Source organism: Delphinus delphis, chromosome 7, assembly GCF_949987515.2.
Source record: "Delphinus delphis chromosome 7, mDelDel1.2, whole genome shotgun sequence".
Taxonomy (NCBI): Eukaryota; Metazoa; Chordata; class Mammalia; order Artiodactyla; family Delphinidae; genus Delphinus; species Delphinus delphis.
Window position 1 is genome coordinate 37,744,373 of NC_082689.1, and position 17,820 is coordinate 37,762,192.

The following is a 17,820-nucleotide window of genomic DNA, read 5'->3' on the forward strand; positions in this document are numbered from 1 at the left end:
CAGTAGTCTCATGTCTAGCTTCTAGAAAGCAGTGCTCTAACAGCTCTTCTAGAAAGCTGTTACCTAAAGTTTATTTTCTAATTTGCATCCAAAATCATACTCCTTAAAATGTTTCATCTTCCATCTCTCCTACTCTGCCTTTCACAAACTGGTAAGCAAGGTTTCTGAACCACAGAATGGTCAGTTCTATGAGTCAACTAAAAGATCATGCCAAAAATTTAGCTATCAATGGATCAATACAAGGATGTAGTTAATGGTAAGCTACAAAAAATGATTCCAAGTTCAACTTTTTCAGTCAGAGACTTAAATCAAGCATGTGTGACTGGGAGGCATAAAGAAGTAGATAACATGCAGGAAATAAAAAGAACCACCATCAGAGTAAAAGTTAAGTCCATAGCATGCAGAACTTTTTGACATTAACAATATGAATTCAAGAAGACTGCTGTGGTAGGCTGAATAAAGGCCCCCGAAGACAAATATGCTACTGTATATGGCAAAAGGGACTTTGCAAATATGATTAATGATTTTATTATTTTTTTTAATATTTATTTATTTGGCTGCACTAGGTCTTAGTTGCAGCATGTGGAATCTAGTTCCCTGTCCAGGGATAGAACCCGGCCCCCCTGCTTTGGGAGTGTGGAGTCTTAATCATTGGTCCACCAGGGAAGCCCCTGATAAATGATCTTGAGATGGGGAAATTAGCCTGGATTATCCAGGTGGGCATAATGATGCAATCACAAGCATCGCTAATTAGAGAGGTGGAGAGAGCTATCACTACAGAAGAGAAGGCAATAAGATTATGGAAGTAGAGACTGGAATGATGGGGCCACAAGTCAAATAATACCAGCAGCCTCCAGCAACTAAAAAAGGCAAGGAGCACATTTCCCCTGGAGCCTCCAGAAAGAGACGGGAACTTAATTTTAGCCCAGTAAAACTTATTTTGAGCTTCTGACCTCAAGAACTGTAAGAGAATAAAGCTGCATTGCTTGAAGTCGCTAAGTCTGTGGTAATTTACTAGAGCAGACACTGAAAACTAATATCATCACTAATATGGTTCTCAATAATCAGAATCCAAGGTCTGCATTTTTTTGGTAAAGTGTTTTTTCTTTTTTAAAAAAATATTTATTTATTTGTCTGCACTGGGTCTTAATTGCAGCATGTGGTATCTAGTTTCCTGACCAGGGATCGAACCCGGGCCCCCTGCATTGGGAGTGCAGTCTTAACCGCTGGACCAGTAGGGAAGTCCCTGTAAAATATTAAAAATATAAAAGCACCAAATATTTTTTAAGTGATTTAAATACTAATCGAAATCAAGGCAAGAACAATTTCTCTCTATAAATATACACCAGGTTTTAAAACATGATGACTTTTTTTTTTTTTTTTTGTGGTACGCGGGCCTCACTGTTGTGGCCTCTCCCGTTGCGGAGCACAGGCTCCGGATGCGCAGGCTCAGCGACCATGGCTCACGGGCCCAGTCGCTCCGCTGCATGTGGGATCTTCCCGGACTGGGGCACAAACCCGTGTCCCCTGCATCGGCAGGTGTACTCTCAACCACTGCGCCACCAGGGAAGCCCCATGATGACATTTTTTAGGGGAGTTAAATAAGGATTTACCCTCAAAAAAGATTCTTTTGAATTTCTGGAATTGGATGAAGGGGCTATCTCATTGCTAGTGCAATAACGACCATACCCAATGTTTCCTCTTCTCTGGGGTTGCCTTGTTCCTTGGACTCCCCTCAATCTATCTCTGAGGGAGGTAGGGGAACTAGGAGCACAAAATCCTATCATTCCTACTTCATTTACCCCCTTTTAGAACAAGGTATAAAGCATTTTTGTTGTTATTTTTACAGAAACTAACATTTTCTTCTAGACACTAATAAAACCAAAAATATTAAGATCAGCAAATGCTTACAAAGATGTAGAAAATTCTTTTACATAAAGTATCATATTAAATGAGAATGTTTCTTTGACATTGTTACAAAAAAAGGCAGAGAAAATCCTATTATCTGTGACAAACTACAATTTTTTTTGTTTTGTTTTTTTTGCGGTGCGCGGGCCTGTCACTGTTGTGGCCTCTCCCGTTGCCGAGCACAGGCTCCGGACGTGCAGGCTCAGCGGCCATGGCTCACAGGCCCAGCCGCTCTGCGGCATGTGGGATCCTCCCGGACCGGGGCTCAAACCGCGTCCCCTGCATCGGCAGGCGGACTCTCAACCACTGCACCACCAGGGAAGCCCCAAACTACAATTTTTAAGTGAAGATTTACAATTGTTATATAAGATACAGATGGCTTTCATGAGGTCCACTCAAAATAAAGTGGCAAATACACTATTTATGGAATTATAAACTACTTTTACCAAGGTTTATAGCAGAAGTCCAGATCAGGATAAAATGCTGATTTCATTTAAAAATGAATAAATATTTTACTAATTTTTGAATGGTGATGCTGTAATTAATCATGGACTCTATCTGACATAACATTTGACATACTATCTTCATAGATACAAGTTCAGGATGTCAGTTGTATTTCTCTTTTGGAAATTTGGGTTATTATGAAAACTCAGTAATCTCTTTGCTTAATTACAATAGGTTCTCATACTTGATATAAAGCGTTGCGTACTATAAAAAGAAATGTAAATAGCAGAAAAAAATCAAATAAATGAAGTATTGTAATCAGATTCTTAGCCCAGAGAAAATATCCATGCATCCCCAAATGTTAGGAGTGAGGCTCCTAATTAAACCTTTTAGATGAGTAATCTAACCCGCTAGTGAATTCACTTAGTAGTTACCTGGTTTTATAGTGTACCCTACACTAATAATGCATATTTTTTCAGAAAAAAAATTTGGATGTTTTGACAACCTCAAATAAATTGCTAAACACGTTGTACCGATACATCCATAGTTCTGCTTAGTGAACAATTAGCTGCATTCAAAAAATGAAAATCTTTCATGCCTAGCATGGAAGAACTATACCAAGAAACCTTTAGTACATTCAAGAAGTAGCTAAAAAATGAAGTATACAAAATGTAGCATTTAACTGTGCAATAAAATTATAGGAAGCCTGTAGGAAAAACTAGGGCAGAGTACCCAGGGAAAAGTTAATTAGTTCTATTACAGTGAATTTGACATCAGTCAGTAAATGTGTTTGAGACCGTAATACAGTTCTTGCTAACAATGCAATTAATCATAGACTTTAAATTTTATGCTGATACTAAGTTAAAATTTTAGGGAACTCGTTAAAAATTTAGGGAACTCCCTGACAGTCCAGTGGCTGGGACTCTGCGCTTTCACTGCCAAGGGCCCGGGTTCAGTCCCAGGTTGGGGAACTAATATCTCACAGGCTGGGTGGAACAGCCAAAAACAAAAAACAAAAAAACCCACAAATATATATATATAACTGAGAAACTTGTTTCTAGAAATACAAATTTAACACCTCAAGTCAGAGAAAAGAAAATGTACACACACAAAAGAACTGTAATACCCATGGGAACATAAATTATTAAAAATCAGCTACTTTCCCAGATATGATAGGGCAAAAAGAATGAGTCAACTATATGAGTCAAAATAATTTTATAAAAAGAAAATTTTAACTTTTGGATCTATACTGGGTAATCCAAACAAAAAGTGGAGCCTAACTTCCTTATTGAACAGAACTGTGAGTTTTCTATTCCCCCCTTCTTAGAACACTTACTTCATAAATCAGAGGTTTGCCAGGCTAATCAGTTTTTTTAATACCACCTAAGTACATACATGTATATTTTCAAAATTCTGTAATCACTATTAAGGAAAAACTAACTGTTTCATTTAGGTCTTACCTAAAGAAGTGAGTCAACTTTACAGTGCAAGAGTATGAATGAGATATCAATATGAATACAAAAGCAAGACTACAAACTGATGTTTTCTTTGGGGGATTTTTTTTTTATGATCAATTCCAAACACACAGTACAGGGAAGATGGAATGAGTAAGAAAAAAATCGTATTTTATTCCCCTAGTAACACCGAGTTATATTATTCAAAATATGTTTCAAAGTATTTAGCCAGATCACCAATCCAAGCCACTGCCTTAGTTCAAATGTTCACTAAGAAAATAGTCAAGCAACAGAAATCCATTGTGAGACTTTGTCTAGAGAGAACAGCTACATTATACTATATATAATTTATTAACTTAGTAGTTTAGTCTCCCAATATTTAGCAAGTTTGTGTGAAAATTACTATTCCCACTGGTCATAGTAACATTAATATAAATGCATCATTTCAAAGTCAATATTCCTTTCACTGTGAACATAAAACTTCTTAAAAGTTAGTTATGGGTTGGGGTAATGACTGGCTGCTGGGATAGCATTGTTCAAAGCCAAATATACTGGCAGGATTGGAAGGCATAAATATATATACAAACTCTCAGGACGGTACTGTTTTCCACATTTTTGCTGTACATACTTGTCTCATAATATGGTATAAATTATTTCCTCCAATTTGAAAAAAAAATCAAGATGACTACATTTTAATCTTCATTTGAAAATAACCCACTCAAATGAAAAAGAAGTTCATTTGTTAATTCTGTTCAAAAGATGGATTTAAATATATTCTTCACTACATGTACAATTTTTTTTTTACCCTTAGTGCCTTGTTACAACCAGTTTAGCAATTAAGACCTCCAGTGCTTTTGTAAAAAATTGCATTCAGTAGGTAAGACTGTAAAATCTACAGTTGAATCCTTCTTAAGACGCTGAATTATAACAAAGTCCAAAAAACGTATGAGCATTCAGCAATACCTTTGGAACCTGTGAATTATTGCAAAAAATCTTACATGTGCATATAATTCAAACATAAACTTTGTGGGGAAGGGGTGTAAAATAAATACTACAATATTTTTCAACTCTGTTTAAGTGTTGCCTAGATGGTTAGAAGAAAAGATTAATATTACTAATAGTAAGAGTCAAACTATTTTAAAGACTGTTCTCCAAGTAGTTAGAACAATTTCACAAAGCAAAGATAAGCACGAGCCTATGCCAGTACATTTTTTCCTGTAGTGTAACTGCTAATATGAGGTATAATCTGTAGGCAATTAATACAAATATAAATAGGTATAAGCCACCACTAAATCACAGTCTGGTGAAAAGCTTCTCAGCTAATGTACTTTGGGGAGAGAGTTAAGGGAAATGAAGAGAAGGGAAGGACAGGGCAGGTTTCCAGTGGGAACATCAATTACACGCTTTTATCGTTATCATCTTGTATGTAACAGTCCACTGAACAGAAAGATAAATCCTTTCCAAGTATGCTGGTCTAGAATATACTTTATGTAGCATAGTAAGATTATTTAAGTATTACTAATGCTTCATTTGCATTTATATTTGGACATACACATAATCATATATATATATCAAAAAGTATAAACAGAATTTAAAAACACTTTTATCTCACTTTGGAAAACTTAACAGTTAAGACTGAACTATGTGGTACAGAATTTTCTAGAATATCAAAACTCAGGTATAAAACCAAAGGAAAACATTACTCTCTCTTTAGTAAATGGCTTGTGTGAAACCTCAAGCTCACTCATCTTTTTCATAGATGTGTTTATTTGATGAGGATTGTGATCCAATGATTGTTTAGCAGCAATTTTACCAAACTGTAAATTCTTTTATTAACGGGCATTATAAACAGATAATACTAATCTTATTTAAAAACGATGAGTGCCACACCAGTGAATATACAGCTCATGAATAACTTAAAAAGTATTTCCCATTTTAAAAGGCAACACTCAGCATACAAAAACCTATACTAAACAAAGAAGCTATAATATGGATACGTGATTGATGTGTCTAAAATGATATATATACAGTACATAATTAATGTTAATTATGTGATCAGTACATTTTTTTCTATATGATTCCCTTCATGCTTCACTTTCCCCAGAAACTGAATTCTGAACTTCTTCTTCTAAAATTGGTACAATCAGGTTATCCTTGGACATCAAATTATATTTCATCACAAATTTAGTAAACCGATGACACAAAAATGTTTCATTCTGTAGAGAGGGGAAAAAAAATATGTCATTTCAATTTACTACTCAAAATCAAATAAATGAGACATAATATCAACATTTATTATTGTCATTCTGATAAGAATGTATCAGGACAATTAGTGAAATATACTTACTTCATATTCATCAAATATCTGCCGGTGATGAAAATAAGCATGTGAAAATATTCTGTAAATCCTACGGCATACTGATCCTAGTTTTGCTACAGATGATTCCTTTATGCTAACCCTAGAAATAGATAAGAAATCATAGATTTATAGAGCTGGACAGATCTTAGGAACAGTATAGTCCAATCTTCTCAATTCACAAGTGCAGAAACTGACACCAGAGAAAGTAAGTGACCAGTCCGGGTCACAGCACTAGTAAGTGGCAAAGGCAGGACTAAAACCCCTGTTCTTCACTCCTGGGGCAGTGCTCTTTCTACCTAACCACACTGCCCAAGAAATTCAGTATTATAGTTCTGAAACTTTGTTAAAGTTTAATGCAATTAAAACAAATCCTGACAAAACAAAACTTACTAAAATATATGTTTATGACATTAACACTCTGTCCACTAGAGCTAATTAAAACTACTGAAAGAATTATTGTTTTATTCTACAGAATTCAATTCTTTTTCGTGTGTGTGTGAGAAATAAAAACTGCCTACATATTACTGATTTTTAAAAAAATGTACATAGGATACCAAGGCAAAAACTGTTATTTTTTACCTGTTTTATATGAGCCCTTTGAAGTTAGTGATATTGGGGAAAAGTCTCCAAATCTATCCACCTGGTAATAAATATCTTAATAGAATAAAAGGCCAGTCACAAACCTCACCAATAATATATTACAGTATGCACACACTTCCTCTCAGATCTTAAAAATCTGAAGGCAAGGATAAGGACTCCTTCAAAAATAAGCAGTCCCAACAGAGAAGAGACTGGTGGTTGCCAAGGGGGAGGAGATTAGGAGAGGGATGGATTGGGAGTTTGGGATTAGCAGATGCAAACTGGTATATATATGGAATGGATAAACAACAAGGTCCTACTCTATAGCACAGGGAACTATATTCAATATCCTGTGATAAACCATAATGGAAAAGAATATGAAAAAGAATGTATATATATGTATAAGTGAGTCACTTTGCTGTACAGCAGTAATTAACACAACATTGTAAATCAACTATACAATTAAAAAATACTCTAGAAATACATAGAAAAAAATATATAAGCAGTCCAACTTAGGAAAATCTGCTCTTTAGGCATGCTAAGAGGATGCCTCTCTCTACCACAGAGATTCAAGTAAGCAAGTGTGTAAAAATCCCAACTCTAAAGCATGAAGGGAGAGCCCTGGAAAATGATGCACAGAAGCAGGAACTGAACTGGCCTGTGAGATTCAGGAGCTGAGTCCTGATGCCTTTAGTTTAACCACAATCTTAATTTCAAAACTTGAATAATTCTGAACAAGCCAAATATATAATAGGTTAAAAAAAAAACAGTTTAAAGAATACAATGTATTAACAAGCAAACTAGTTTTAGTTTTAAAAACAGCAATCTTTAAAATTAAATCCAAAAAGTTTAGCACCATGTTTAAAAGTTTTGTTTACCTGCTGGGAAAATATTTATTGCTATTCAGAAGACATGCAGCACCATCAAGTGTGTGTCTAGTATAGTCTATAGCAGGACACTATAAAAGAAAGGATATAAAAATGCATCAACAAAGAGCTCTACCTCTAAAATTAGGTATATTTATTACTTACGCATCTTATTCCGAAAACCCTGAGCATAGTCTAAGAAAAAGTTCCTTACAATATCAGAATGACTGTAAAACTCAATGTTATGTCAATAAATAAGGCTTTATTATCCCCTTCAACTATAATACCTGGCTTCTAGAAAATAAGTGAATCAGTCCCCCAATTTCTCACTCTCAATATTGTACCTAGAAGAAAACAATGCTTAGAGCTGGGAAGAACACCTGATTATCTAATCTAACCCTCTGGCTATGAGGAAACTGAGGCTGATCAGTTTGCAGAATATGCACAGGTTTCTTGCCAGATCTTAAAAGTCTATAGGCAAAGGTAAGGAATACTTCAAAAAACAAGCAGTCCAACTTAGGAAAGTCTGCTTTTTAGGCATGCTGTCTAAGAGGAGGCTGACTCTGTAACGAAAGAGATTCAAGTAAGCAAGCATGCAAATATCCCAACTCTGAACCTTGACTATTGGTCAATGACTTATGCAAGATGATACAGTTAGGAAGAAGGACTTAAAAACCGTAACCCAGATACACCGATTCCTAGTCCACTGATTTATACTTTACCAAGTGGCCCAGCAGCCTCTTTCACTTCACAAATACCTCCAGAGATCACTGCCTCCTTACATCTTAAAAAGCATGCCTTATTATGTTGCTGGTACCCTGTTACCAATCTAGCCGCTCTCTCAAAAATTTTCTTCCTTTGCAATTTAATACAAAATCTGAAGTTCCTTTATATTTTAATAAACCTGTCTTAGTACTATTTCATTTATCAGAAACAATGAAATCTATTTGTCTCATGGCAAATCAGCAAACCTATTAAAGGAAAAATAAAACTATAAAGTAATTCTCCTCTTTCAGTTCTTCTGAAGGCAGAGAGGGAGAAGCATCAAAAGAAAGGAAGACTGAGAATGAACCAGGGAACGAAGAAGGAAAAAAAAGACTAGAGAAAGAAATAAAAATGACTCTAGTTCTACCTAGTAATTAGAATATTTTTCAACTGTTGAGAATGAAACTGGTGTTTAAAAATGCAGTAACTACTAAATATGGCTTAGTATAGTACTTGGCAAATAGATAAAGATTATCTAAACCAAAAAAAAAAGTATTTTTCTAACTATACATCCACAGGAATTTACAGCTAGTAGACTCACTGCCTAAAATAGGAACATGAGCAGTATTTACTGAAAAAAGTATCTTTCTCCATATATATGATTACAGGTGACTTGGTCAAAAACAAATATCCCAAGTCACTGTGTTTCTCATTCATATTGGTCATTTGGGTGTACCGTGGGACACTTTTACAACCTTTAAGTCAGCATGGAAATATAATGCAAGCTACATATTTAATTTAAAAATTTCTAGGGACTTCCCTGGTGGCGCAGTGGTTAAGAATCTGCCTGCCAATGCAGGAGACATGGGTTCGAGCCCAGGTCTGGGAAGATCCCACATGCCACGGAGCAACTAAGCCCAAGTGCCACAACTATTGAAGCCTGCGCGCCTAGAGCCCACGATCCACAACAAGAGAAGCCACCACAATGAGAAGCCTGTGCACCGTGATGAAGAGGAGCCCCTGCTCGCTGCAACTAGAGAAAGCCCGCACACAGCAACGAAGACCCAACACAGCCAAAAATAAATTAAATAAATAAATATATTAAAAAATAAATAAAGTGAGAATAATGCATCTTTACTATTTGCCAAAATGAAACTAGCTTTTTGGATTCAGTTTCCTAATTGGAATTATCACATCATTTACTATACTATGTAGCCAATTTCAGTGAATTATCAATGAAACTGCTATGATTTTCCCAGACGTAGAATGATACACAACCTTAACACTGCTTCAATTTATTAACTCAAAAAAAGTAACACCATGAGTGAAGTCAGTCTTAAAAAATAAGTACTACTACCTTAGGTATCAGATACTTCTTATTTTGGAGAATTTGCCTTTTCAAACAAAAGAACATAAAATATTGATTTTCCAACTAGAGAATTACGTGTCTTTAAGCCTTAGAGGTCTGTCAATATAATGATCACTTAAAGGTCTATAATCCTACAGCACAGGCCTAACTTAACTATTTTCAATGAGTCAATGTCAAGCAAAAACTAATTACTACAGATTAAAAGGGAATGCAGATCAAAGGAAATGCAATGCATAGTTTAAACAAACCAGTTGTAAATGACATTTTTGAGACAACTAAGGAAAACTGAATGTGTACTAGGTGTTAGATAACGTGAAGGAATTATTTAAAACAAAAAATGTTCTCTAAAAATTGCTACTTCCTATACTCTCGCCTTGACAAAAACTAGATAAGGAGAAAATAACATGAATAAGTTTTTCAAGGTAAGACCAATTATGGAGAGGAAAATCATTATGGTAGGTTTCAAATACGTAGTAAGAAATATTAATGAAATGTAGAGAAAAAATATTGACCTATAAAGTTCAAAAGTAACATTTCTACTTGACAGACTAAGAATCAACTAGTAATCACCAACAGTTATTCCTATCAAAAGACATTAAGACTAAACCAAAAATCTGAACTAGTGCATCTCATCCATTACACACCATATGACAGGTGTTATTCTGTCATAGCCAGTGAATCATAAGTTCTAGCCCATTCAATTGTCCAATTATGAAAAATGATACTACACAAACAAATGGAAAGATACACTGTGTTCATGGATTGTAAGAATTATTACTGTTAAAATGACTGTACTACCAAAGGCAATCTACATATTCAATGTAATCCTTATCAAAATACCTATGGCATTTTTCACAGAACTAAAACAAATAACGTTAAAATTTGTATGGAAACACAAAAGACCCCAAATAGCTAAAATGATCTTAAGAAAGAACAACAAAGCTGGAGATATCAGGTGCCCTGATTTGAATCTATATTACAAATCTACAGTAATCAAAACACTATGGTACAGGCACAAAAATAGACATATAGATCAATGGAACAGAATAGAGAGCCCACACTTACATGGTCAATTATCTATTACAAAAGAGGCAATACATAATGGGGAAAAGAGAGCCTCTTCAATAAATGGTGCTGGGAAAACTGGACAGCTACATGCAAAAGAGTCAAACTGGATGACTTTCTCACACCATATACAAAACTAAACTCAAACTGTATTTAAGACTTAAATGTGAGGTGGGAAACCATAAAACTCCTAGAAGAAAACATAGGCAATACACTCTTTGACAACCAGATTAAAAAATGGGCAGAAGATCTGAATAGACATTTTCCCAAAGAAGACATACAGATAGCCAACAGACACAGGAAAAGATGCTCAACATCACTAATCATCAGGGAAATGCAAATCAAACCACAATGAGATATCAACTCACACTTGCCAAAAAGACTATTATTGGGGACTTCCCTGGTGGTCCAGTGGTTGAGAATCCATCTTGCAATGCAGGGGATGCTGGTTCAATCCCTGGTTGGGGAACTAAGATCCCACATACCGTGGGGCAACTAAGCCCGCCACCACAACTACAGAGCCCATGTGCTCTGAAGCCCACACACCACAACTACAGAGCTTGTGCGCTCTGGAGCCCGCGTGCCACAACTAGAGAGCCCACATGCCGCAACTACTGAGCCTACACACTCTGGGGCCTGTGCACCACAACTAGAGAGAAGCCCACACACAGCAACAAAGAGCCCATGAGCCACAACGAATGATCCTACTTGCCGCAACTAAGACCCGATGCAGCCAAAAAATAAATAAGTAAATAAATATTAAAAAAAAAGACTATTATCAGGCTTCCCTGGTGGAGCAGTGGTTAAGAATCCACCTGCCAACGCAGGGGACATGGGTTCCAGCCCTGGTCTGGGAAGATCCCGCATGCCGTGGAGCAACTAAGCCCATGCACCACAACTACTGAGCCCATGTGCCACAACTACTGAAGCCTGTGTGCCTACAGCCCGTGCTCTGCAACAAGAGAAGCCACCACAATGAGAAGCCCACACAATGCAACAAAGAGTAGCCCCCACTTGCCGCAACTAGAGAAAGCCCGCGCACAGCAACGAAGACCCAATGCAGCCAAAAATAAATAAATAATTTTTTAAAAAAATGACTATTATCAAAAAGACACAATTGGCTATACTCCAATATAAAATAAAAAGTTAAAAAAAAAGACTTAAAAAAAAAAGACAACAAATAAGTACTGATGAGGAGAAATGGGAACCCTCACGCACTGTTGGAGGGAATGTAAATTGATACCACTATGGAAAACAGGATGGCAGTTCCTCAAAACATTAAAAATGGAACTGCCATATGAGCCAGCAATTCACTCCTGGGTACTTTTCCAAAGAAAACAAAAACACTAATTCGAACAGATATATGCAGTCCCATGTTCACTGCAGCATTATTTACAGTAGCCAAGATATGGAAGCAACTTAAGTGTCCACTGATTAGATGAAAAGATAAGGAATATGTGGTATGTATACACACTAGCATAAAAAAGAATGAAATTTTGCCATTTGTGACAACATGGATGGACCTAGAGGCTATTAAGCTAAGTGAAATAAGTCAGACAGAGAAAGACAAATACCATATGATTTCACTTATACGTGGAATCTAAAAAACAAGACAAATGAACAAACAACAAAACAGAAGCAGAGTCATAGACATAGAGAACAAAGGTGGTTGCCAGAGGGAAGGTAGGAGGAGTGAAATAGGTAAGGAAGATTAAGAGGTATAAACTTCCAGTTACAAAATGAATGAGTCACACGGATGAAATGTACAACATGAAGAATACTCTCAATACTATTGTAATAATTTTGTATGGTGACAGATGGTAACTAAACTTATCACGGTGATTATTTTGTAATGTACAGAAATATCGAATCACTATGTCATACACCTGAAACTAACACAGTGTAGGTCAATGATAATTTCAATTAAAAATTTTTAAAAAGATACTAATCACAAGAAACCCTAAAGTAGCACTGTACCAATGACCTTGCAGCAAAGAACTCTAAGGGCAAAATAAACAGTGACCTAAAAACTCAAAAAATTTGTCTACCACCATCTTAAAGAGATTTAGGTTATGATGATTTTATTAGTCATTCTATTTCATAAATTCTCACCTCTTTTGGTGTTTTATGAGCTGCACAAAGAAAAATCCATTGTTCAGTTGCTGTCATCTGAGTGCATGTATCTGGATGGCATTCACTCTGTTAAAATAGTTACATTTATTAATATGTAAAATAATAATGAAAAAGTTTATCATCTGAGTTGCTACATTTCATGTAAAATTCTAGAAAAAATTAAAAATTTGGGTAAGTCTTTTTAAGCACATTAATTTACAAAAACAGGAAAAAAAATCAGAACTTTCAATTATAGCTTTAACTTAAAACATTACCTGAAGTTTGACAGCAAGTCCATTTAGCTCAAGACAGAATTGCCTAAAAATGTAAATATATAAATGAAAAGTCTTATCCTCCATATTATTTTTAGAATATTAATTGTAAAAACAGAATCCCATCAGTACCATTCTTCCTCCATCATCATCATTATCAACACCACCTGAACTTACATGGCACATTCCTTACAAAGACATACACATTAGTAAACAAAACCCAAAACTAACAACCCTAACAATAATGTTCAATATCAGAGTTCAGTGAGTTGATTACTGTTACACACTGGAAATTGGTACAATTTTTCTGAGAAATACTTTGAAAATATTTACCAAGACCCTTACAAAGTATATATATTTTTAACTAAGTCATTCTCCTAAGAATCTATTCTAATGAAATAATCAGAACTGCAATGCAGACATATGTATAAAGATGTTCACTGAAACTATATACATAAAAAGTTTCTTTGAAACATTATAAATGATTAGCAATTGGAGAGTAGTGAAATGTTGGTATTACATAAACATACAAAGATATATACTTATATTCACAGTAAGATTCCAGTTATGTAAAAATTCATGTGTGTGTACATATCTGTATACAGATAATCAGAAGAAAGACTAGACATTTTATATTCCTATACATTATACAGGTTTTATTCTGATTACAAACAACATGCTCCTTCTAAAAACTCCAAACAGGACCAAATACAAAATATAAAACAGGAAAGTCCTCCATACTTCCATGACCTCTTCCCAAAAGATAGTTATTGTTTACATGCAAATCTGATTTTCTCTAGATAGATTAAAATATATTGGAATCATATCATACACAATTTCATAACTTGCTTTTTCATCACTTAATAGATCTTGGGCATTTTTTCATGACTTACTTTCCCTCTAAAATTGTCAAACTGAGAATTATAAAGCCTAGAATAATGCTTGGATTGTTCCTACAATAGTTAAGTGCTCAAGAAATATTTTTGAATAAATGAAAAATGGAGCAAATTACATGACATTTAGATCATTTTTAGACAGACTTGCTATTTGATATGAAAAGACAATTAATCCTTTATGTCATAAAGATACTTTATGTTGTCAAAGTACTGAATGTGTTCCCTCTAAAAATCTATCAAATTAATCGCTATGTTTCCCCATCAAACAAATGAATACACTTTGGTTCCGCAAATATGCAACGCTAAAACCTATAATTAGAAGATAAAAGAGAGTTCCAAAAGAAAAACAAAAAACCCAAAACACTGCACATATGTGAAAGGAAAACTATCTTTATTTATTTATTTATTTATAACATACATTAAAATAGAAGAAAGCAAATTAAAAAACAAGGGTCAAATTTTCAGTTGTCTATAACTGTACTTCCTTTCCAGATGCCTAATAATGCTGTTCTTAGATTATACAAATAACACTATTTCTGAATCACCACATAGTCCTCTACTGCCCCATATCTGTAAGTCGCATGTTATGTGTTTCTGAGTTGTTTTCTACTAAGTGGTAATAAAGACAGGTGGTGATAAACACGTTTCTCATCTAGTCCAACCTACTTATGGCCAACAGGAAAATTAAGCTAACTGACTTGGCAGTGCTATAGGTACAATCGGAGGCAAATAGTGCAAACCTAACAGCTTCAAGTTAATTCAGTATAGGACTAGCACACATAGTTATGCAGCTGAGAAGACAAGCCAGAGCTGAAATCTAGTCTACACTCTAGTCACTAAGCCATGCATACTAGCATGGGATTACAGCCACTCAGAGGAAGGGGCATCTTTTCCTAATTACAAACATTCAGTAGGGAGTAGTGGGAGATTTGACTGAGGTCATGATTCAATTCCCATTAACATCATAATATAATCAACTGCATTAATCAGTAACAGCAGGTATTAAGCCTCAAATCAGTAACATTAAGCACATGCAAAAAAAAAATCAAACTGCTTTTAAAACTCTTCTTGGTCAACTATAAAGATGTATACACTATAATAAAGAGACAAAAGAATATATATGTCATATATAATACATAAATTATACAAAACAAAAAAGTGGTTAATATCAAAAAACCCCAAAGGTAATAACAATAGCACCAGGACAAATGGAATATGAATAAGAAAGATTTTACAAGTTTTGTATAATGCATATTTCATAGTCTAAGTTAAATAGGGAGGAAAATGTCTTTCTTAGATCTGAAATAAAAACCTTGTAAATTAAAATTGGGCTTCCCTGGTGGCGCAGTGGTTGAGAGTCCACCTGCTGATGCAGGTGACACGGGTTCGTGCCCCGGTACGGGAAGATACCACATGCCGCGGAGCGGCTAGGCCCGTGAACCATGGCTGCTGAGTCTGCACGTCCGGAGCCTGTGCTCCGCAACGGGAGAGGCCACAACAGCGAGAGGCCCGCGTAACGCAAAAAATAAATAAATAAATAAATAAAACGAACCCTCACTTTTTAGGAATTATGCTTACAGTGAAAAAAACACACTTGCTTATTTTCATCACTAATCCCATAGGTAAGGAAGTAGTTATTTTCAAAGCTGATTAAAAAAAGAAAGAGGATATATTATACTAAAGTGCTCTCTATATTTATAAGAATGGCATAACATCTACATACTCATGCTTTCAATTATCATGCATCGAGATGTATTAAAAAAAAAAAAAAACTCGATCAAGTAGTCAAGTGACTTGCCCAAGAAAATGGCAGATTACAAAGAAGTCTCAGCATCCTGAAACTGCTGAACGGTTATGACAAGACAGTGTCTTAACAATATCTAGACAAGCCTATAGCATCAAAACAAAACAACAGAAAAAGTACCTTGTCTACAAACTGAGGCACTCATCACAGGAAATGGTCTAATTTATTCAGGAAAAGTCATATCTCTACTCCACCTTATTATCTAAAAATCAACTCACAGTAACAAACTCTGATCAACACATATCTCATACAACATCCTCTATTTTTAATGTATCAACTCATCCTAGCTCCGATTTACAATGGAAAGTTTATAACTTCAAGAAATAACCTAGTAGCTTCAGAATACAAGTGCTTCTAAAGTTAACTCATGATTCATTAGAAATCAATTTTCTCATTCAAAGGATATTATGAAAAGCTCTAAAACTTCTTACTTCAGGATTATAATTAATCTCCATTTACCAAACAAAAGACTGGAAGTTCACAGTAGTTACCAGGTAACTCGTCAGCTACCAAGTCTAGACTAGGACCTCTAGAGAGAAATAAAGTAGATAAATAGTAGGTAGTAGAAATGAGTTAAGTACATGGAAATAATGCATCTGTGATTAAATGATGTAATTAAGGAAAACCACGTAAAAAGATAATAAGGCCCAAATCCATAAATATAGAAAACAATGAGTAAATAACAATGTTGAAAACTTTATAACGTAAAAACATAAAAGCTTTAGAACTTTGCTTTTTGGTCTGTAGTTAACTAATTTATGATTCATAATCATCATTAATATTAAAGGTTATTTTTTACTACTAGGAGTACTATTACTATTTTGATACATAATAAAGACCTACCTTAAATGTTCATACTTCCATACACCTTCATCTTGGCCTTCAGGTGGTTCAAGAATTTTGTCAATATTGGAACAATCTGCTCTTATGTTCTGTTGAATATACTACAAACAAAGAAGTTCTTACAGTTAATTAAAATATACTACATGGTAAATCTTATGAGAGTTATTATTGTTTAATGGGTACAGAGTTTCAGCTGGGGAAGATGAAAAAGTTCTGGAGATGGAGGTGGTAATGGTTGCACAACAATATGAATGTACTTAATGCCACAGAATCGTACACTTAAAAATGGCAAAAATGATAAATTTTATGTAATATATTTTTTACCGCAATAAGAAAAAGCAGAGTAAACACCGAACAAGAAAATCCAAAGAAATCCATGCTCAGAGGTAATCAAACTGACAAAAACTAAAGATAAAGAAGCCAGTGGGGGTGAGTGTGTGTGTGTGTGTGTGTGTGTGTAAAGAATCCAGCAAAAAAAGAGACAAATGACCTATAGAAAAAGGATTCAAATGAGTGCAGCTTTCTCACCAGAAAACACAGATGACAGGAGGAAATGGCAGAACACGTATAAAGTGCTGAAAGAAAAGAAATGTCAACCTCTGTATCTAGCAAAAATACCCTTCAGGAATGAAGATAAAGATATTTTCAGAGGAAAGAAAACTACGGAGGTTTACTGAGCTCTGCCCACCAGAGCAACAACCAACTCTACCCACCACCAGTACCCGCCATTAGGAAGCTTACATACATTTAAGTGATATATTTAAAGTGATGAAAGGGAAGCAACTACAACCAAGATTACTCTACCCAGCAAGGATCTCATTCAGATTCGATGGAGAAATGAAAAGCTTTACAGACAAGCAAAAGTTAAGAGAATTCAGCACCAACAAACCAGCTCTACAACAAATGCTAAAGGAACTTCTCTAAGTGGGAAATGCAAGAGAAGAAAAGGACCTACAAAAACAAACCCATAACAATTAAGAAAATGGTACAGGAACATACATATCGATAATTACCTTAAACGTGAATGGATTAAATGATCTAACCAAAAGACACAGGCTCACTGAATGGATACAAAAAAAAGACCCATATATATGCTGTCTACAAGAGACTCACTTCAGACCTAGGGACACATACAGACTGAAAG

At 35.1% G+C, this 17,820-nt stretch overlaps 1 protein-coding gene across 2 annotated transcripts in view; it reads right to left on the reverse strand.

The window, feature by feature from the left end:
* Positions 1–3,894: 3,894 nt before the first annotated feature.
* LOC132428465 (MOB-like protein phocein) overlaps positions 3,895–17,820 on the reverse strand; it is a 39,894-nt gene continuing 25,968 nt past the window's right edge. For both annotated transcript variants that reach the window (XM_060016366.1, XM_060016364.1), the window contains 6 exons: positions 16,677–16,777; positions 13,137–13,179; positions 12,862–12,948; positions 7,623–7,702; positions 6,154–6,265; positions 3,895–6,022 (listed from right to left, as the gene is read on the reverse strand). In XM_060016366.1, the coding sequence (XP_059872349.1) occupies positions 5,891–6,022; positions 6,154–6,265; positions 7,623–7,702; positions 12,862–12,948; positions 13,137–13,179; positions 16,677–16,777 (555 nt within the window). In that variant the 3' untranslated portion in view covers positions 3,895–5,890. The remainder of the gene's footprint in view (positions 6,023–6,153; positions 6,266–7,622; positions 7,703–12,861; positions 12,949–13,136; positions 13,180–16,676; positions 16,778–17,820) is intronic.